Consider the following 23,674-nt stretch of genomic DNA (forward strand, 5'->3'; position numbering starts at 1 on the left):
TTTAACTGGTGCCGCTGACTCTAAAGTAGTCTGATATATGCATTTAGTTAGATTAGGTAGGTATTTGACCAGAGGTGTGTGGTTTTGTTGAGGTTGGTACCTTTTGATGAGGTGGCCGATGAGGTATTTGACCTGCTCCTCCAGCTGCGGTCTCTGCAAGGAGATGGGGTCGCTCGCATAGGTCACCTTCAGGATAAGTTCTCCCAGTTTGTCCAGCTGACGTTTCATCTGGAACAGACACTGGGCTGTCAGAGTAAACCTGTGAGAGAGAGAGGTCTCAAGTTACTGTATTTTAGGATTGAGTTAGGAGATAGAGTTATGAGTTAAGAACAGTGTCTCGGGGGCCTGATTGGTGTCACGCTTTTTCTCCATCCCTAGCAAACACAGCTGATTAATCAAATTGCATTCAAAACTGAAGATTAGGTGATTATTGGAGTCAGGTGTGTTAGCTGGGGCTGTGGAAAAACTGATATTAATCAGGCCCTCAAGGACTGGAATTTCCCAACCCTTTAGTGATAAAGCTGATCTGAAAATGACTGATTCTTGGGATTCAAACTAGGGCGTGTGTGTTCAGTGTCTTTATTAGGGCTTTTACTAGTGTGTACTGTATATGTGTGTGTGCATTCCTGCACATGTGCGTTTTACCAGTTCTGGAGCTGGTCCAGTCCAGTGAGCAGTGGGCCACCTATACAGTTGATCTGCTGCCTGCGTTTCCACTCCATCAGCTCTGGGTTCAGCTGGGAGGCTATCAGATCGTCAATCTCTTTTATCACGTCACTCATTTTAGACAGGTTCTCCTGTGGCGGAACAATAAAATCTCAATGCTGGTCCGGTCTCCTGTGCGGCTCCGTTGGCAAGCGCATGGTGCGAGCAACGCCAGGGTTGTGGGTGTGATTCCCACTGGGGCCAATCCATATGATTATGTATTCCACTAATTGATGTAAGTGGTATAAGCCCGAAGCAAATGCAATTAATATTCTTTGATATCGTAACTCACTGAACTGTTTTGCAGTGTTAAATCAAACTTGCAGTATTGTGCTTGATGCCTCAGTGCTCTCCACATGTCGCAGGCCCCCAAAAAGGAAAGTCTTTAACAATCGTATCTAAATACTGTAGATAAATATTCATAGAGTTGTATAGACTTAAACTGTATCAGACAGCAATTGCATAAGTACCTAACACAGTTACAAATGGTGGCACCAATTCAAATAAACGCATATTCACTCCCAGATAAGGGCTTTGACTGTTTACACGCTTCACAGGAAGCTTATAGTAACAACCATAGCGAGTAAAAAGGTGTAGCTGACAAACATAGCTGATTGCTGGTTTATCTAAATGTATGCATGCATGTTACAGTGACCCCACACCTTCCTCTTAAAGTCCAGGTTGTTGAGAATCTCCTGCAGGCGGGTCACTTCCGGTTTCATCAGCTCTGTGTTCCTGTCCGCCGGATCTGAGGGACAAACACATCTAATATGACAGCAGGGGGAAAACAATCTGTGGTAACACTTTAAAGGGGCAATCTGGGATTTGTATGTACATTTTTAGAGACTTTCAAATTAATGCAGTATAGCCATTGATTATTGAAGAATATAACAAAAGGTGGGGCGATCGCCATGTTTTTCAAATCCCAAATTGCCAATTTTAAGGCTATATGCTCACGATAAGTCTTACAATGCATTATAACCACATCACAATGCATTATACCTGCAGGGCTTAAGAAAAGTCTTACCCTTAGTTATTCAATAATTCCACCACATCAGGCCACCAGAGGGCAAGGCACAGCTATTGCCATATTACTTACAGCTATCCGATATTATATGAAAGCTATCAAATCATCTCAGATCTTAGGGGATTCCATAGGGGATAGGAGCTGGAAGTTGATTTCAGATTGGCCATATAGCTGACCTCGAGACTGGATCGTTTTGAAGCGGAAGTCAAAGTCATCTTGCATGTCCTCTAGACATTTCACTGCCTGGTCCAGCAGCTGCACATTACTCCTGATCACTGCCACCCTGTTGTCCATGTTCTTCTGTCTCTCGAAGGCCACGGAATTCTGCAGACACTTCTCCAACGGGCCCTGTCAAGAAGATATTGAGGTTAACCACACACACACACACACAGGATCTTAAATTTGAGCCAGTTTCCTACAGCAGGAAAATAATCCTGCAGCAACAGGATGTGAATTATTATGTGGATTATAATTAATGGGGGTCGATACATTTTTCGTAAAGAATAATGACAAACTTTTGAAGCCTTTTAAACCTCAAATACACTACAAATTTAACATTTCCTGCATTGCAGTTCTCCAGCAACAGGGTGATCAAATTAAGATGCTACATCTGTATGCACACACAGGCCTTTCTGTTGCACTTTAGTCTTAACTCTTCCTGTTACTGCCTCTGTTTTCCCAGGTATTTTGAGGAAAGAGATGAGGGAAAATCATGGAGGTTTCCTGGTGACATAATAACAGAGTGACACACCTGATCCTGTATGCTGGCTGTGGCGATGATATGACGCTCCTCTCTGAGGCTAGTTGAGATGACCGCGGCCATGAGCAGAGGGTAGGCTTTGTATTTTATCTGAAACACACACACGATATTTGAATCTCTTAGCGAAACTGCTAATGTGTTGGGTTGACAGTCGCTGGACCTGGGTTTGAGTTCTGGTGCAGGCTAACCCCCTGAATTCGCTGCAATATTATGCTACTGCAGTCTACACCGCTTGACATATGCAGGTCCCTGCCTGCATGCGATCTAAACCCGGTCCCACCGCACTTCTACTGGGCACAAACTTGTTGAATCAACACGGTTTCAATGTAATTTGTCAACATATTTAACTTACACTGTTGTTTTGAGGGTAACATTTCAACCACAGGATTATATCATGGTAACCAATTTTCAGTACAGACAAACCTTGTACAAATTCAACATTTTATCTTTAATATATATATATATCCACTATCAGAAGTATATGTGTAAATATATAAATAAATAAATAATCAAACCCAGCCTTGCTTAGCTATTTTTGTCACTGACGAAAACCAATGCACTATAGTGAGAATGATTGTGGAGCAATCAACACATAAAAACTAAATATATTTACTGTTGCTATCGAAGTCATGCCAAAGGGTAGGTTTAACAGAGCAAATTAAATGTGACCATACTTTATCACTTTATCACTCAAATATCAATGATTCTATTTAGGACTAAAAGTCATCAACAGCTATTGTTTAAATATTTTTTTTTTAACCACACATAGGCCTAGTGTTTCAAGCTCTGATTTAAAATTATAGGATATGGAATTTTATAACATGACTTTTATAGTTTTAATAAACCTCAATAGTTCCATGGATGTGTTACTCATTTTAAGGTTGAACGTTAGATTACTGAATATTATTGAATTGTGTTTGGTTGACAACGCAACCAAATATCAACATTTGAATGAGATATCTTCCGCTTGCATAGTGCCATCTGTACCGTTGACTAGCTATAATTTCAGTTTGTTTTCAAATGAATCATTTAAAGTTTGATTCATGTCACCACCTCAACCAAAAATCGAACTTAAAAGAATAGGACTAAGCCAGTTGCTCAGATGGACAGCAGTAGATACATCTTCTTAAAAATTGTGATTTTTTTTGGCGTTGTCAACCAAACACAATTCAATAATATTAAGTCATCTAATGGTCAACCTTAAAATGAGTAACACATCCATGGCCATATTGAGGTTACTGAAACTATAAAAGTCATGTTATATAATCATATAAAAGCTTGCATGTTCACGATAGCATGCATAGAGTGTAGCAGGTCTGTGGAGATCTTCACAATTGCTGTAAAATGCGTAGAATCTGGAACGGCATTGATCACTTGCACCATGTATTTAACGTAATCTCAACTGCAATCCAGGTCATTTGGTTTTGCTATTAGATTAAGCACAGTGGACAACACAATCTGTTGTATAAATAAACAAAATAAGACATCGTATTCCCATTTGAACTTTGATGTGCTTTAAAAAAAAGGAAAAAAAAAGCCCAGTGTTAGGCATTTGGGTGACAACTAAGCCAAAAATCTGACATTGTTTTTCCATTGGAATTTGGTTGTCCTTTTTAAGATGGTTGGTGATAGCACATTGGAAATTCAACAAACTTTTGGCTGTCTTTTTGAGTGGGTGAATATAAGTTGTAATCTCATTGTTCAACGACTCAACCAAATATTGTTCATGTTGAAATGACGTGGTGTGCCCAGTGGGTATCTCTGTCTCCCTCTCATTTAATGTCCATCCTGTCAATAAAAATACTTTTAAACAAACTTAAATTTTTCAAACGGATAAAAGGTGAAAACTAAATAAAGTGATTTACTCCAAGAGGTTTTTGAAAGCGTGTCCTCTCAAGATATGGTGGTTTCTCAGAAACACAAAGAGCATGGGGAGAACATGGAGGCTAATAGTGGATTTATGCTTGATCCGCCAACACGTTCCGGAGGCTCCGTACAGAGGGTGTGACGCAATTGTGGAGCATCCGGAGGCCAAAATCGAGCTTTGTACGGCGATGGCGTGCCTCCCAAATGTTGTAACAATGCGGAGGGCTCCGTATAGCTCCGCATTGACATGATTGGTTGATGGTAGGTGGGGGCGAGAATTCCCGCATAAACACAAACTCAGTTCCTTGACAACAGCTCTGCTGTACGGCCAAACGCAGATCCGGATTGACCATGCAGAGCCTTTTAGGTTTGCCCTACTTTCTCCTTAGAATGTATACACTGCGTGCACAATTATTAGGCAAATTGTATTCCTTGGGATTAATTTTATTGTTGAACAAACAATGCTCTCAGTCAATCCAAAATGTTATTGAACCTCAAACCTGAATGTTTAACAAAGGAAAAGTGAGTTGTGTCTTTCTCAGGAAAATATATGTGTGCAGAATTATTAGGCAACTAAATTATAAAAATAATTTCTCTCAACTCACTTGTTTATTCTCAATGTTTAGAGTAAGTGTAACAGATAAGTAACACAAAATGACAATTATATAACATTTTTGGCCTTTCAAAAATATTCAGTGACCAATATAGCCACCCTTATTTTCAATAACTGCCATGAGCCTTCCATCCATGCAGGCTGTCAGTTTCTTGATCTGTTCACGATAAATTTGCACTGAAGCAGCAACCACAGCCTCCCAACTGCTGTTACAAAAGGTGTATTGTCTTCCATCACTGTAAATCTCACATTTGAGAAGGGCCCACAAGTTCTCAATATAGGATTTAAGTCAGGTGAGGAAGGGGGCCAGGTCATTATTCAGGCATCTTTGAGGCCCTTGCTGGCTAGCCAAGCAGTGGAGTACTTGGATGCATGTGATGGAGCATTGTCCTGCATAAAGAGCATGGCCTTCTAGAATGCTGAGGACTTCTTCCTGTACCACTGTTTGACGAAAGAATCTTCCAGAAACTGGCAGTAGGTTTGGGAGTTGAGTTTCAGTCCATCGTCAACCTGAAAAGGTCCAACTACCTCATCCTCAATGATAGCAGCCCATACCAGTACCCCTCCTTCACCTTGCTGGCACCTGACTCAAAGTGGTTCCCTGTGTCCATTACTGATCCAGCCACGGGCCCATCCATTTGGTCCATCAAGAGTCACTTTCATTTCATCTGTCCATAAAACCTTTGAAAAATCTGTCTTCAGGTATTTCTTTGCCCAATCTTGACGCTTCAACTTGTGGTCTTGTTTCAGTCTTCTTGACCTTGGCCATGTCTCTGAGCACTTGACACCTTGTACTTTTGAACACGCCAGGTGGGTTGCAGTTCTGGAATACGGTGGCACTGGAGGATAATGGGTTTGACGTTTAATTCTTCTCAAGTCTTTTGCACTTAATTTGCTCCTTTTCTTCCCCATGCGTTTTTTGCGCCCCAGTTGACTATTCGCAACAACACGTTTGAATGTCCGGTGGTCACACCTCAATAGTTTAGCTATTTAAAGAGTGTCGCATCCGTCTGAAAGGCATTTTACATTTTTGGCTTTTCAGTGTCAGTTAAATTTATTTTTGGGCCCATTTTACCTGAGATAATGAGGCTGCCTAATAATTACGCACACCTTGATATAAGGTGTTATTCACTTTCGCCACACCCTCCCTCATTACACAAATACATATCACCTGAAAATGATTAAATCCAATAAGCATTCAAGTTTATATGGTTTGGAGTTCGAAAATGTGAATAGAAACAATGATCAGAATACTCACTTGCCTAATAAATGTGCACGCAGTGTAGTAACCAATAGGGAAGTATTTAATTTGAAAGGGGTTTTTCCAAGACGCTGTACATCCTTGAGTAACCTGAACCCACTGTACTGTCATTGCTCTCCTCCGTGTCGTAGAATTACAACATCATGTTAATCACATTACTCTTATATTAGAATGTAATCTCGTACTAGTACTCTTTGTTTATTATTTTTGGAGGCAACAGAAAAAAGTTCTTAGAACTCTTATGTATCCGTGTGAAGAGAGAGAAGCCTCAGATTTAACGTTGACAGATCTACGACAGCTTGGTGATAAAGACAACATTCCATGATTAGTGTGTGTGCCTGTCTGTCAGTGCCAGGGAGACCCAACCTCCAGTCTATTTAAAGGAAAGGACCTAGTAGTGTCTGTTGCATTAGTATTCCTGTATAAGCAAGCAGTAAATGAACTAGAGACAGATATTTGGTGCCATGTAAATCTTGATGTCTGTTGCATGAGAGCACAATGTACCTTTGTATATATTCTCTTATCTGTGAAATCATGAACATTCAAGAGGATGGACTTTGCTATAAAATGCTGTGGCTTGGTCCTGCTGGTTGGGCTCGTTGACAAGCTCCTTTACTGCAGTAATTAATTAATAAAGTTTGTTTTGAGGAAGTGTAAAATGGTCTTTGATTAGAATAATTCCACCACAACCGACACACCACACAGAGAAAGTCTGCCATCAGGTGTGTGTGTGTGTGAAGTATCAGGTCTGCCATCAGCAAAAAACCTAAATCTACTATGACAGTTTGAACAAGGAAACATGTACTGTAAAAAGAGCAGGCCTGCATGGGCCGTGTTCATTAGGCACAGAATGTAAGAAAGAGAGAAACAGGGAGGTATTAGCTGAACTTAAATCAATAAGAAATGCTTGTTTTGCTATCAGTGTATCCTAACGAACAAAACCATGAATGGACTTGCCCTCTGTACCCCTTAATTTGTTCCTTTCGTTAGCTTTAGCGGTCTCTGTGATCTGAACCCAGTTCTGTGCAAAACGTATCTCAAACACCACACGTATCTTTCCATATTTTATCTGGTTTTGCAAAATGCCGCAGATTCTCTCAAGGCCTCTGTGACAAAACGGAAAGTTTTGATGTGAACATGTGAAACCTGATTTCTCTTTCAGGAGGGTGATTCAGTCTTGAAAAACCCACACTATACCCTTTAAATAATCACAATGACAACTACAGCACAAACAAACAACGTCAGCGCAGCAGTGTAATTCAGCCTACTGTATTCAGAGAAAGACAGTAAAACCCCCATCTATCATCCCTCTGACTTTGTTAGCTGATCAAGAGAAATCCCCTTAGAAAAATAGTGTCGAGTGTTCGGCTCTAAGAGTGTATGAAAGGCTATCTACAACCTAAAAAGGGTTATTTGGCTGTCCCTGTAGGAGAACCCTTTGAAGAATCCTTTTGGTTTTCAGAGAGGGTTCTAACTAGAAGGGGAAAAGGGTTTTACCTGGAACTTGGCTGGTGCGGCAGGTAGCCTAGTGGGTAAGAACATTGGGCCAGTAGCCAAGATTTTGCTGGTTTGAATCCCCGAGCGGTCTAAGTGAAATATCTGGCACTTAACCCTAATTGCTCCCGTATGTCGCTCTGGATAAGAGCATCTGCTAAATGACTCAAATCTAAAAAAATTAAATTAAAAAAAATGGCAATGGTTCTCTTATGCTGAAACATTTTGTAACCTTTTTTTTTTTTAAGAGTGTCGCTTTAGATGAAACATAAGCACTGCAATCTTGATTTCCAGTACTAATAGATTTGCATAGTGGGTTGAATGCATTCTTCATTCAGTGGGTCAATGCCATCACAACAAAATGCAATTCAGGTATGAAACATTGGAGAAGGGTTTTTTCGATTCATAAAATGCATTTCCATAGAATTCCCTAAATTGACTGAGTTCAAAAGAACAGACCCCAAATAATGCTTACATACCTTCAAGGAACACTCAGCACAAATTATTGTCTGGAAAGAGCTATTTTCCGCCTGTCCTCTGTACGTCATAGACTACACCTAAACAACAAAACGCACATCGCCAAGCACCACCTCCAAGTCAAACCTCTCAATGTTCGTGCTACTACTACCTCTGAGAAGCATAACACGATCAGCACACACATGAAATGGAAGTGTGGAAACCACAAGGTTCTGCTGAGGTATGTCTTTCCTACATCAGTTAGTGTAACACAGAAATATGGCCCCATGCCCATCAACCTCAAACAGCCATTTTCTATTCCTGTTAGTGTTTTAAAGGTACAATTCTTAGAGAATCTAAGAAATATACTACCACCAGTCAGTGTCCTGAGACCTCAGTAAGACTCTGAACATGTTTCTTTGATTCGCCTCAATAGGGTAAGAGGTCAAATTATGACTGGGACAACACTTATCAGTGAAAGAATGCTCAGTATGAGGAAGACCAATACACGTGTAAGCCAATCCCTAAAGCTACAAAAAGAAAAAATACATCTTTCACTTCCCTATCCATACTGAACACACACTAACAGAGGATCCGGAAGCAGAATTTTGTTTTTTTGGAACTCAGTCGGGCTTTTAATACTTATACAGACACAAAAGTATGTAGACACCCCTTCAAATTAGTGGATTCAGCCATACCCGTTGCTGACAGGTGTATAAACTCAAGCACACCGCCATGCAATCTCCATGGACAAACATTGACAGTAGAACGGTCTTACTGAAGAGCTCAAATTACTTTCAACGTGGATCGTCATCGCATGCCACCTTTCCAAAAAGTCAGTTTGTCAAATTTCTGCCCTGCTAGAGGTGCCCCGGTCAACAGTAAGTGCTGTTATTGTGAAGTGGAAACGTCTAGGAGCAGCAAGGGTTCAGCTGTGAAATTGTAAGCCACAAGCTCACAGAATGGGACCACAGAGTGCTGAAGCGTGTAAAAATCTTTCCAGTGAAGGGAACTCTGACATTCTAGACGATTCTGAGCCTTCCACTTTGTGGCAACAGTTTGGGGAAGGTCCTTTTTGTTTCAGCATGACAATACCCCCGTGCACAAAGCGAGGTCCGTACCGAACTGGTTTTGTAGAGATCGGTGTGGAAGAACTTGACTGGCTTGCACAGAGCCCTGACCTTAACCCCTTTGGGATGAATTGGAACGCAGTCAGCGAGCCAGGCCTAATCGCCCAACATCAGTGCCCGACCTCATTAATGCTCGTGGCTGAATGGAAGCAAGTCCCTGCGGCAAATGTTCCAACATCTACTGGAAAGCCTTCCCAGAAGAGTGGAGGCTATTATAGCAGCAAGGGGGGGGGGCAACTCCATATTAATGCCCATGATTTTGCAATGAGGTGTTCGACGAACAGGTGTTCACATACTTTCGGTAGTGTACTTCCCCAGAGTCAGATGGAGTAATGGATACCATTTGTATGTTTCTACATCCAGTATGAAGTAAGTTAGAGGTAGTTTTGCGAGTCAGTGCTTACTAGCGTTAGCACAGCTGTTACCATAGACTTACAGCCATTACGCTAGATAGCAACTTCCTTCAAACTGCACACAGAAACATAAAAATGGTATCCATGAGTTCATCGGACTCTGGGGAAATAGATAAAGGGCTTCCTTGCCAAAATCCTGAAGTATCCCTTTAACTTAATGCTACTGAGAGTTGTTATAGTAGAATGCACAAGGATGAATTTAGAAATTTGGTAGGGCATGGGCAGTTTTCCTCTGTCATTCACTGACAGACCTTAGGTAAAAAAATATCTGTCTATCAGAAGTGTCCAGTTTATCAACTACTGGCCATGTTAGCTAGATGGGCATCTAAATATTGTAGTCATCATGGGCAGATTACGTGCCCAGGGGCTTCGACCCCGAGAGGACCCCCATTGACTCAGATATCATAACAGACATAAGACATGGCAAAATGTGTAGAATTGCAGGGAATGAGCTTTAAAAACGTCAAAATGTTCTCTCCGCCAACAAGAGGGGTAGGAACGGTTTGAACAGTTTGGGTCACATAGGTTGAGTTTGTTACTAAGCTGATAAACAACAACATCCATCCGGACCTTTGCCATCTAGGGGATGTGTGACCAGACCTTTTCAAATAGTAGTTGATTAACCGTGGACAACACAGTGCAACCACCATTAGCAGGAAGTTATGGGTTGGTTGTACTAGGTCTGGTGGTCACAAAATTGTCAGCCGGTGATTGTCCAGCAAATAACTGTCAGTCTCACGGTAATTGACCGTTAATTAACAAACACATTTAGCATCTCCTGGCATTATTTTATATTAGGAAGAATACAATTGAACAAAGCTGAATAAAATAGGATGTTTTCGCCAAACGATTTGAGGGAGTGTGCACACGTGGCTATTCTGTGTTGAATGGTTAAGAAATAGGTATTGTTATATGCTTAATTTAGAGTTAATGTAACTTTAATTGTTCTACAAATGTTGGACTATATGTTAAGATTTTTAAAACATTGTAAGGCTGCATGATGATTTGAAAAAAGTTGCTAGAAAGACATGAGCTCTGCTTTGTTTTTTTTGCGCAGGTTGTACACACTACATCAGTCTCTCATTCACAATTTGACAAGCACTTGGTAATGCCTAGAATTTCACAGCGGCATCCCCTTTGTGTGGCCGTAATGCACCCTTAAATTTTTTAAAAAAATAAAGCCTTTTGTGGCCAGTGGCTGTTGTGCCCTTCTCCTCCAGTGCTGCGTGCTCCATCACGTGATCGGGTCTTTCTCGCAGGCTACAAGTGAAGACAGACACGTCGGGGAGGCAACTGCTCGCGTCCTTATCCAATTCCAAGATGCATATTGAAGATATTGGAAAAACTGTTCACATTTACTTTTCGTCAGCCAACAAGATGAGTAGGCCTAACAAACAGCATAAGTACTAGCCTATGTCAATCTACTGTCCCCCATAGTACAAAGGTTGACCTATTCTGTTCTCTGCAAGAAATAAAGGGCATTATCGCTTTTATACAATGGGCTACCAACATGTTCAAATAATGATGAACATATTTTGATTAAAAATGTTATTTTGATTAATTTATTCATACCATTTCATCCTTCCACAAGATATAGTCCCGACACAAATCTAGGTTTGCTAGAGACGCGACCCACTCGTTCGTTCTATGTGTTCCATTGCCATTCTGGCTGGCAACGTTCTTATCCCTTGCTTACTAGCTAGCCAACTATGGCTAACTTATAGTCATGTCAAACAGTGCAGACAGAATAACCATAGCTGCATTTGTTGCAGCTATTTTCTAGTGACATTTATTTGGATATATCCATAACAATGAGCTAATGAGGCACGATTTCGCCTGGCATTGAAAATGTGCTCGCTCGTTAAGACACTGTTGTTCAGAGGAGCTAGCCAACAACACAGCTAACAACTTCAAACTGAAGCTGGAAAGACTGCAAACTAGCTGCACCTTTTTTTAATTGCCATTTCTTTATGCATGTATGTATGTATGTATGTATGTATGTATGTATGTATGTATGTATGTATGTATGTATAAAAATGATGCCAGTGGATTCATGATTTCGACTGGCTGAGAAACGCTGCCTGCCTCTCTCTCGTCCCCTACACATTCATTACTATGGGACAGTTGGAGATCGAATTTGAATATTGAAAAATGTTTCAAATGTCGGAAAGACAGACAGTAAGGTTTATACAAATCTCCACTGTTAAACTAAAAGAAATGTGAGATAAGGTTGAGATGCTTTTTATAGTGGAGATCAATTTTATAACTTCCCTTACTGGGCTGATGAGACAGTGGATTGTGCAGTCAGATGGAACAGAGTAAATAGGCATTTAAATGTCAGATTTAGCCGGTGGTAACTTGTGGAATAGACACCAGTTAGAATGCACTTTTAAACAATCAGCATTAAGGATTAGACCCACCCGTTGTATAAAATGTTGATAAATTATTAGGCTATTTCTTCACATTATAAGCACATGGTAGGAGGCTATACGCGTGAATATTCCATTAGCGGAAAACACCATTATCAAATGCAATTATGCACGTAATGCTTTTATTATAAATGTGCATTTTTATGGTGAAAATGATCTTCCCCAAACTTGAAACTCACATGCTGCTTATGTATGCCAGTTATCCGCTTTACAAGGGGTGTAGAGCCTAACTGTGCTTAATTTTAATAAGTTATTTGGCCACTTTAGTTGTGATACAAACCTTATTGAAACATATAGGCCTATGGGCTAGGCTACATTGTTTCTTATGCTAGGCATCATTTACAAGTGATATATAATTCACAAGTGATAGTCACGCATCAGACTATTCTTGATTTAATCTTGTCTTTACATATACTAAATCATATATTTGTGAATTTTGTTTTAGAATGGACCATTATCATGCACCTTTATCGAAAAACAGGGGCAGCAGAAAACAATACGTCATCTATGCACTTAAATAGTGAATGGAGGACGCTTTTCTCCGTGGTTTATTTTTATGCCAGCCAGGTAGGCTATACTCAGGTAAATATAAGCAATGTGCTTAATACTAGGACAGTTGAAAAATAAATATAGTAGGCCTAGCCTATAGAAAGCAGATCCTCTTTTTAGCAGAGGCAATCACTGTTTTCTCACGCAATTGCATAGCCTATTGAAAAGTTGAGCAATATGAGCACTCATGTGTGTTTGATTAGATTTCCCATCGCATTTGCATTGACGTCAGAGTGATTAGAGGGACAACAGACTGTTGAGAACCTAGAGCGCTGAGTACCAGGAAGTTAGCAAGTTTGGTAGGCTACTAATGACCAGAGGTTGGAGAAGCCTAATTACCGTTGAATTTGACTGCCTCGTAACCGCCGGGGTGTGGCGGTAATACAGTCACCGCAACAGCCCTAGGTTGTACTAAATCACCTCAATGCTTCAATGCATCAATTTCAAGGAGAGACTTATCAATGTTGGATATGCATGGTGTATGGTAGGCTGGCAAACTGATTCAGCGCAGCATTCAGTCGGGTTTTAACTAGGTTAGGTGTATGCAGGGCTCTAAAGTACGACCATTTTGGTCGCATATGCTCCTAAGTCATTTGCTGTGCGACTTGGAGTTTTATTTTGAGAGTACTAGTGGGACTACAAAAAAGTATATTATATATATCACCCAGAATCATTCTTGGTACAATTAGGATTCGCTGTACCGCTGACACTGAGTGCCAGACACCACGGTCCCGGACACAGCAATCAATTGCACTTATAGGCATACGGCTGGCCAATCAGTTAGCTCAAATTACAGTGTCTGCAGCGTCCTCGAGCACACAGCAAAATGTATACTGTGAGATTTCTAAACTTCTAAAACTATGACTAGAGACCGTCAATTAATACAGCAAATAGCTGCTGTTTTTATGAGTGAGTTCATCTTTAATGTTTTTAGTCAGCACTGTCAACACTTTTTGAAGACATAAAATGTGCTTCTTCCACTCGCACTTCAACCAGAACTGCAGCTGCAATGAATGAGTAGTTGAGTGTATCAAAAGGCTTGCATTGTTATTATCAGTGGAGGGATGGTGAGAGGCGGACCCTCTGCTGCTCTCTCCCCCCATCCGCTGAACCTGACCATCAGATGCAGGCACCATCAGTCCAGTGAAAAAAATTATAATTATTTACATGTATGCTCACTCAAGTAATACAATGGAGCCATTACCGGTGTGATCATATACCTCAAGTTTTGAAAGAATTAAAAAAACTACCTTGCCAACAACATTGGCAGGGCATTTCAAGCATAGCCAATGTGCAGTGATAATGTATTGGGCTTATAGCCTACTGCACAAACCTCATTGCTACAGGATTGTTTTTAATAGGTTTTTGTTGCATAGGCTTATGTAAAAAAAAAAAAATTAAGTGTAAACTAATCGGAGCAGTGGATTTCAGCATGCAGGTATTTGCATCAACATTTGAGCTTTTTATAATAAACAATGTATTTGAAGGGTTATTAGTTTCTAGGGCACAGCATGTGCTTCAAACGTAGCTAGAATTCATATAGGCCCAATAAAGGCTTTATCTAAATCAATGTACAAATCCGCTTTTCTGATGCTCCTGAATGTTATGCGCCTAATTTTAAGTTGGAAGCACCAGTGCTACCAATAATTTTTTTGGTGTCGATTTTTGCCCTGGGTGTATGGTATTGTAAGGGAGGTTGTTGCGGCACCTGTAACTGCTTGTTGATGTTCTTCAGGTTGTGTCTTTGTAGGAAGTTCTGTTCCTGAGAACACTGCCTGTCCAACTGAGACAGGAGATTGCTGAGGAGAACTGTCGCCATGGACTCATGGTTTGCGGCCATATCCCTGAAAAAGGCACATACACTTTCTCTTAGCTTTGTATCCAATTTCACTGTGTTTAATCCAAATGTGATTAATAAGAAAATGTAGAAGATATACTGAGTATTCAAAACATCACAAAACACCTGCTCTTTCCATGACATAGACTGACCAGGTGAATCCAGATGAAAGATATAATCCCATATTAATGTCACTTATTAAATCAACTTCAATCAGTGTAGATGAAGGGGAGGAGACAGGTTAATGAGTGATTTTTAAGCAATTGAGGGGGGGGGGGGGGGTTATAAAAAGGTGATGTTTTGCACCAGATTTCGCTGACAGATAATTTACAGCTGCAGTCTCCCCAGGTGAACATAAACATTATGTATAAAACAGACATTTTAGAAACAGAGATCAGGGACATAGCTGTGGGACCTGATAATATTTGTAAAGTACCCATCAAAAAATAAATATTGTACACATCCCAGTTAATGCACCTATTGAAATTAAGACACAGTATTCCAGTGTTGTAGTGTAGTATTTTGACACTCCAAACCAAATGCATACATGTGTGCAAACACACATTCACAGACACTCACCAGTCCTGGCTTTCAATCCAGTCGGAAAGCACCTGCCGAATCCCCATAGGGAAGTTGTCATCATAAAGATAGTCCACCTGCTCCAGGTATTTGAACTCGAGCTGTTGAATTTGTTTCCATTGACTCATTCTGTGGTACAATGCAAACACAAAAGCATATTAAAAACGCAAAATCAATTACACTTCAGAGAGGGTCATTGAAGGAGCAGTGCTTGTAGAATTACGCTTATTTTTGTCCAGATACGTAATAGTTTATGATTGTGCTCTTTTTGAATAGTCTACCTATTATAAAACGGTGCTGCATATTGTTTCATTTACGTATCAAATCAAACTGTATTTGCCACATGCGCCGAATACAACAAGTGTAGACTTTACCGTGAAATGCTTACTTACAAGACAGTTCAAGGAGAATAAAATATTTACCAAGTTGGCTAAAATAAAAAGTAATAATAAAAAGTAACACAATAAGAATAACGAGGCTATATACAGGTACGTGGGCACCGGTACAGGCTAGTTGAGGTAATCTGTACATGTAGGTGGGGGCAAAGGTACTATGCATAGGTAACAAACAAACAGCGAGTATCAGCAGTGTTACCATCACTTCCGACTTCTTGTAATTCCCATTTTACAGCAGCATTAGCTTTTCTTACCTTTATTTCTGTAGCGGACCTGGATTTAAAAAAAAAACTGTAGTCATTGACTATCAAAACATAATTGTTTGTGAAAGCCTATCTGTGTCTTTCGACTCGGCGCTCTATCACATAAATATCCACCGTACACCAGTCATGAGAATGTTTTTTCAGTCGTTTCCTCTTGAAGCCTTCGTGAACTCCAACCAGAGACTTTCACGTTGATCGTCAGTGATGGTAACTTTCACGTTGATCGTCACGTAATAGGCCTGCCCTACAGATTTTCTTCACTCCTTCCCACGCAACCCGGTCTCAGAACATTTCGTATTGTTCTGTATATAAACCCGTTTCTTATGATGTGTTCGATTTCATATGATTGCGAAAAGACAGGTGGATGGGTGGTTGTATAACACAAATGTCTAGCAACCCAAAGGTTGAGAGTCCAAATCTTATCACGGACAATTTTAGCTAATTAGCGACTTTTCAACTACTTATTTATTGCAACCAATAGAGTGTTATATAATTAGCGACTTTTCAACTACTTATTTATTGCAACCAATAGAGTGTTATATAATTAGCGACTTTTCAACTACTTATTTATTGCAACCAATAGAGTGTTATATGATTAGTGACTTTCAACTACTTATTTATTGCAACCAATAGAGTGTTATATAAATAGCGACTTTTCAACTACTTATTTATTGCAACCAATAGAGTGTTATATAATTAGCGACTTTCAACTACTTATTTATTGCAACCAATAGAGTGTTATATAATTAGCGACTTTTCAACTACTTATTTATTGCAATCAATAGAGTGTTATATAAATAGCGACTTTTCAACTACATATTTATTGCAACCAATAGAGTGTTATATATATGGGGGACACAACATTCCCAGCTCTGCAGATTTTGATGCGAAGAGAAAGAATCAATAGATTATTTGTTTTGGTACTGTCCATATGTAGCTTGTTTTTGGTCACAGGTCCAGGAATGGCTGAAGAGTTGCAACCTTTACCTGGATCCAACTCTGCAGATAGCACTACGGGGTGATCTGAAAAGTCATAGTCAATCGATTATTAATATAATAATACTTTTAAGAAAATGTTGTATTTTTTATTTACAATCTGTAGAAATTATGAGAATAGAAAGGTTCAGAACTTTGGTGAAACATCACAGCACATTTGAAAATATATGGCAAATTGAAATCCAATATGGATGGTGTAAAGAGACATATGGGAGGGGTTGAATGGAGCTGAAGGTTGGGAATAATAACTAATAACAACAAGATTACTAATGTAAAACATACTGTGTATGTAAAACGTATAGGTTCAGAACTTTTGTGAAAGAAAGAGATGGTTGAGGTGAGAGGAAGGACAGGAGTAAAAACAAACCAAATATAACTATTGTAAAATAGACTGTGCCTGTAAAATGTACAGTACCATTCAAAAGTTTGGACACACCTACTCATTCAAGGGTTTTTCTTTATTTTTACTATTTTGTATATTGTAGAATAATAGTTAAGACATCAAAACGATGAAATAACACATAGAATCATGTAGAAACCAAAAAAGTGTTAAACAAATCAAAATATATATTATATTTTATATTCTTCAAAGTAGCCACCCTTTGCCTTGAAGACAGCTTTGCACACTCTTGGCATTCTCTCAACCAGCTTCACCTGGAATGCTTTTCCAACAGTCTTGAAGGAGTTCCCACATATGCTGAGCACTTGTTGGCTGCTTTTCCTTCACTATGCAGTCCAACTCATCCTAAACCATCTCAATTGGGTTAAGGTCATGTGATTGTGGAGGCCAGGTCATCTGATGCAGCACTCCATCACTCTCCTTCTTGGTCAAATAGCCATTACACAGGCTGGAGGTGTGTTGGGTAATTGTCCTGATGAAAAACAAATGATAATTCCACTAAATGCAAACCAGATAGGATGGCGTATTGCTGCAGAATGCTGTGGTAGCCATGCTGGTTAAGTGTGCCTTGAATTCTAAATAAATCACCGACCATGTCACCAGCAAAGCACCCCCACACCATCACACCTCCTCCTCCATGCTTCACGGTCGGAACCAGACATGCGGAGATCATCCGTTCACCTACTCTGCGTCTCACAAAGACACGGCGGTTAGAACCAAAAATCTCAAATTTGGTCTCATCAGACCAAAGGACAGATTTCCACCGTTCTAATGTCCATTGCTCGTGTTTCTTGGCCCAAGCAAGTCTCTTCTTCTTATTGGTGTCCTTTAGAGGTGGTTTCTTTGCAGCAATTTGACCATGAATGCCTGATTCACAGTCTCATCTGTTGATGTTGAGATGTGTCTGTTACTTGAATTCCATGAAGCATTTATTTTGGCTGCAATTTATGAGGCTGGTAACTCTAATGAACTTGTCCTCTGCAGCAGAGGTAACTCTGGGTGTTCCTTCCCTGTTTAGATCCTAATGAAAGCCAGTTTCATCATTGCGCTAGATGGTTTTTACAACTGCACTTGAAGAAACTTTAGAAGTTCTTGACATTTTCCGGATTGACTGACCATCATGTCTTAAAGTACTGATGGACCGTTGTTTCACTTTGCTTATTTGAGCTGTTCTTGCCATGATATGGACTTGGTCTTTTACAAAATAGGGCTATCTTCTGTATACCACCCCTACCTTGTCACAACACAACTGATTGGCTCAAATGCATTAAGAAGGAATGAAATTCCACAAATTAACTTTTAACAAGGCACACCTGTTAATTGATATGCATCCCAGGTGACTACCTCATGAAGCTGGTTGAGAGAATGCCAAGAGTGTGCAAAGCTGTCATCAAGGCAAATGGTGGCTACTTTGAAAAATCTAAAATCTATTTTGATTTGTTTAACACTTTTTTGGTTACTACATGATTCCATATGTGTTATTTCATAGTTGTGATGTAGTCACTATTAGTCTAAAATGTATAAAATAAAGTAAAATAAAAAATAAAAAAAACCTTGAATGAGTTACTCTGTTAGTGTCCAAACTTTTGACTGGTACTGTACATTTTAATTATATCTGAACAAGACATTTATTTTTTACATCAACGATTGTGAAAGTTGTCTGCAATGATCACTTTGATTACACATGGGATCGAAATGGAAATTTATCTCCAAACAAAATGAATGCACATTAAAAGGTTTTGGATATAAGACTTGCTGTGTTACCAGTTTGGAGTTTTGTACTGAGTTTAGAAAATTCACCATATACTTGTAAAATAGCAACAAAGTGATTGAAAATAAATGGAATAAAGATGCATGTCAATGATGAGAGTCAACACAATAAGCAAAATATTCCCAAATATACAACTTGTCACGCCTGCTCTCCCTCCCTGGTGCTCGATGGCGCCAGGCTGCCCTTCATTACGCACACCTGTCAGCATCATTACGCGCAGCAGTGCTCATTGGACTCACCTGGACTCCTTCCCTTTGTTGATTGCCCCGTCTACAACTGTCTGCTCCCGTTTGTTCCCTGTGTCGGCATTAATGTTGTTATGTGTTCATGTCCAGAAGCTGTCCTGTTCTATGTCCATTGCCATTAAATGTTCACTCCCTGTACCTGCTTCTTGTCTCTACCATCATTGATCCTTACACAACAAGCCTACTGTACCAAAAACAGTCAAATGTAACTATAATAATTTGTAAGGTGGTGTAATGGAAATGATATGATTAAAGGTTTGACTAAATGATTTCACCCTGAAAATGTATAACCGAGTGATTATAAGATGAATGTACTAATGTGTGTGTGTAGTAAAAGTTTAAGCTTAATGATTTAGCAATGTAAGTAAGACATTCAAGGAAAAGGGAAACTGTTTACAGACAGCAGACAACTTGTGACTACTGTGAAACTGATAAACAGGAAGGTCTCCCCACCCAGGGAGGGGAGAAACCTTTAGGCTTGCAGTAGATTATGTAACATGGGGCAGGATATGATAAGCAATGTATGTGATGGAGAAGACTTGTAAATAAGCATTGACAGTGTTAAAGAAGAGGAGGGGCATTTGTAAGGGGTATGGCATATGGTATGACCAAATGTTAGGTATAAAAGGCTGTGTACATTGTATGAATTTCAGAGCCCTCGTGAATAAACATTGTTGACTATTGTAAGCTGGGCCTCCGTCTGTGTCATTTAACCAGAATCTTACAAACTCTGGGGTGCAGACTGAGTAGTTTAATTTAAGTTCAGTTTATGAACATTGGGAACAGAATTCTCATAACAGGTGGAGATGTTTAAATTGTCCATTGACAATGATTTTATGTTTTAAAGTTAATTTCCTGCCATTCTACACATTTTGCCATGGGGCGTATAGAAAATGTTGCAGTTTTCAAGCAAGTTTTCTGCAAATCTATACATTTTACCATGGGGCGGAGAGAATCATTTGCACAGGTGGAGATCATTTGTTGCAGTTTTAAAGCAAACTTCCAGAAATTCTACACATTTTGCCATGACTTATGCCATGTTAATTAACACCTAAAGTCCCAGGTCTCAAGGGACCCTACTTTGAGCCAATGACGCATCTTTTGGACATCAACATTCTAACAGTCCAATAAATCAATTTCATATATGCTATTGGACAAATAATCCCTTGATTGTGTTTATTGTGTCTTAGGTAACAGAATACGATTATTATTATTTTTAAAACATAAGAGTTTTTATTTTGTACTGTAGGCTATATGTACCTAAACTCAGAATTACTATTAGAAAAATTCGATTACCTTTGCAGTTCTTCGTCAGAATGCACTCCCAGGACTTCAACAACAAATGCTGTTTTGGTTCCAAATAATCCATAGTTATATTCAAATAGCTCCGTTTTGTTCGTGCGTTCAGGTCACTATCCGAAGGGTGACGCGCGAGCGCATTTCGTGACAAAAAAAATCAAAATATTCCATTACCGTACTTCGAAGCATGTCAAACGCTGTTTAAAATCAATTTTTATGCAATTTTTCTCATAAAATAGCAATAATATTCCAACCGGGCGACGTTGTATTCATTCAAAGGCTGAAAGAAAAAAATGGAGTAGTCTCGTGACCGCGCATCTCCAGTGTCACTGTCCCCAGGCTGACACACAGCAGACACCCCATTCCACTTTCTAGCGCCTTCTGAGAGCCAATGGAAGCCTTAGAAAATGTCACGTTACAGCACAGATGCTGTATTTTCGATAGAGATGCAACCGAAGGACAACAAATTGTCAGACAGGGCACTTCCTGTATGGAATCTTCTCAGGTTTTGGCCTGCCATATGGGTTCTGTTATACTCACAGACACCATTCAAACAGGTTTACAAACGTTAGAGTGTTTTCTATCCAAATCTACTAATTATATGCATATTCTAGTTTCTGGGCAGGAGTAGTAACCAGATTAAATCGGGTACGTTTTTTATCCGGACGTGAAAATACTGCCCCCTATCCCAAACAGGTTAATCTTAAGCAAAACTGCATCTGCTGTCTCAACACTTGTGCAGTATTTGCAATTCATTTTGAGCAAAGTCCCGCCCAAGGATCTCCCCCAAGTTTGGTTGGGTAAAGTGAGTCCATGATGAGTTCTTGCCGTCTGGTTGTCCAACTGTACCACACCACAATGGGATCTCTTTGAAATTGTGACAGCAGCTCATGGTGACGTTCTCTCCCTCCAGTGTGAATTGAGGTCTGAGGGTGGGCACACCAGCAAGCACATGTATAATTACTCATGATCTATTTCATGTTATTACACATTTTCCTGTTCCGCTATGAAACAAATATGTTTTGTAATTACACGTGCTGAAAGTCATCTGTGAATTACCATGTTAATAATGCCAAACATGTAACTACACAGGGCCACGTAGTCCCAGGGTTGATATGATATGTGGATCTTAATAAACTGTAACCTGGTAACAACACTTGCAACAAGGCACACATTGCCATTAACCACTAGTCTATTGACGCACCAGTGTGTGAATCTACTGTAAGTAACATAATAAAAAGATCCCCATCAAAATCTTAAATTTAAGATAGAAATACCTCTTTTTTGCTGAGCTACGTCTTAATCCTCCCTATACGCCTATGGTGGCCTTCTGCATCTGCGGTGGAAGGTGGCTGAGCTACTGCGGTGCTTGTCAGACCATGAGACATCCCAAAAATCGGTATTCTCACAAAAACATCTGTAGCGTCCGAACCGTACAAACTAAGTGTCAGGACTTGTCTGGTAACCGGTATACATTTAAAACATTTATGGGTGTATGGAGGTAGTTGTGCCTACCCAAAATAAAGGGGTTAAATACAGTGCATTCAAAAAGTATTCAGACCTTGACTTTTTCCACATTGTTACGTTACTGCCTTATTCCAAAATGGATCAAATCATTCCCCCCCTCATCAATCTACATACAATAGACCATAATGACAAAGTGAAAACAGGTTTGTATACATTTTTGCTAATTTCTTTAAAAAAAAATCATATTTACATAAGTATTCAGACCTTTTGCTATGAGACTCAAAATTGAGCTCAGGTGCATCTTGTTTCTATTGATCATCCTTGAGATGTTTCTACAACTTGATTGGAGTCCACCTGTGGTAAATTCAATTGATTGGACATGTTTTAGAAAGGCACACACCTGTCTATATAAGGTCCCACAGTTGACAGTGCATGTCAGCTCAAAACCCGAGCCACAGATCTGGGGAAGGGTAGCAGAAAATGTCTGCAGCATTGAAGGAACCCAAGAACAGTGGCCTCCATCATACTTAAATGTAACACGTTTGGAACCACCAAGACACTTTCTAGAGCTGGCTGCCCAGCCAAACTGAGCAATGGGGGAGGTGACCAAGAACCCGATGGTTACTCTGACAGAGCTCCAGAGTACCTCAGTGGAGATGTGAGAACCTTCGAGAAGGACAACCATCTTTGTAGCACTCCACCAATCAGGGCTTTATGGTAGAGTGGCCAGACGGAAGCCACTCCTCAGTAAAAAGGCACATGACAGCCCGCTTGGAGTTTGCATAAAGGCATCTAAAGGACTATCAGATTCTCGGGTCTGATTAAACCAAGATTGAACTCTTTGGCCTGAATGCCAAGCGTCACTTCTAGAGGAAACCTGGCACCATTCCTACAGGGAAACATGGTGATGGCAGCTTCATGCTGTGGGGATGATTTTTCAGCGGCAGGGACTTGGAGACCAGTCAGGATCGTGGGAAAGATGAACAGAGCAAAGTACAGAGAGATCCGTGATGAAAATCTGCTCCAGAGCACTCAGGACCTTAGACTGGGGCAACGGTTCACATTCCAACAGGACAGCAACCCTAAGAACACAGCCAAGACAACGCAGGAGTGGCTTCGGGACAAGTCTCTGAATGAACTTGAGTGGCCCAGCCAGAGCCCGGACTTGAACCCGATCGAACATCTCTGGAGAGACAAAAAAAAAAATGCATGAAATTAAATTAAATGTATGAAATGTATGCATTCACTACTGTAAGTCGCTCTGAATAAGAGCGTCTGCTAAATGACTAAAATGTAAAAAAAATAGCTGTGCAGCGACGCTTCCCAACCTGACATAGCTTGAGAGTATCTTCAGAGAAGAATGGGAGAAAAACTTCAAATACAGGTGTACAAAGCTTGTAGCTGTAATGATTTAATTTAGAGAAGTAGCGGAGTCAGGCGCAGGACACAGGGATGAGTGCAAACAAAACGTGTTTACTCAAAACCACAATAAAACTTCTCCCACAGCAATAATACATGGTCGGGAGAAACACCTCCAACAACCACAAAACAGGAAACAATCACGGACAAGACAAACAGGAAAGCCAGAGGGTTAAATAATGAACATAATCAGGGAATCATAAACAGGTGTGTACAATTAAGACAAAACCAAACGAATAGGGAAACATAGATCGGTGGTGACTAGTAAGCCGGTGACGTCGACCGCCGAACGCCGCCCGA

At 40.1% G+C, this 23,674-nt stretch overlaps 1 protein-coding gene across 2 annotated transcripts in view; it reads right to left on the reverse strand.

The window, feature by feature from the left end:
• The window catches only part of LOC106586145 (signal transducer and activator of transcription 4), a 29,510-nt gene extending 13,403 nt beyond the window's left edge, over positions 1-16,107 (reverse strand). The window contains exons 1-8 of one of the 2 annotated variants that reach the window (XM_014173049.2): positions 15,769-16,107; positions 15,120-15,248; positions 14,412-14,547; positions 2,484-2,582; positions 1,909-2,080; positions 1,368-1,453; positions 646-797; positions 101-259 (exon numbers count right to left, since the gene is read on the reverse strand). In XM_014173049.2, the coding sequence (XP_014028524.1) occupies positions 101-259; positions 646-797; positions 1,368-1,453; positions 1,909-2,080; positions 2,484-2,582; positions 14,412-14,547; positions 15,120-15,247 (932 nt within the window). In that variant the 5' untranslated portion in view covers position 15,248; positions 15,769-16,107. The remainder of the gene's footprint in view (positions 1-100; positions 260-645; positions 798-1,367; positions 1,454-1,908; positions 2,081-2,483; positions 2,583-14,411; positions 14,548-15,119; positions 15,249-15,768) is intronic. The other variant, XM_014173047.2, reaches the window with a different exon arrangement.
• Positions 16,108-23,674: the final 7,567 nt, after the last annotated feature.

This window comes from Salmo salar, chromosome ssa25, assembly GCF_905237065.1.
Source record: "Salmo salar chromosome ssa25, Ssal_v3.1, whole genome shotgun sequence".
Lineage (NCBI taxonomy): Eukaryota > Metazoa > Chordata > Actinopteri > Salmoniformes > Salmonidae > Salmo > Salmo salar.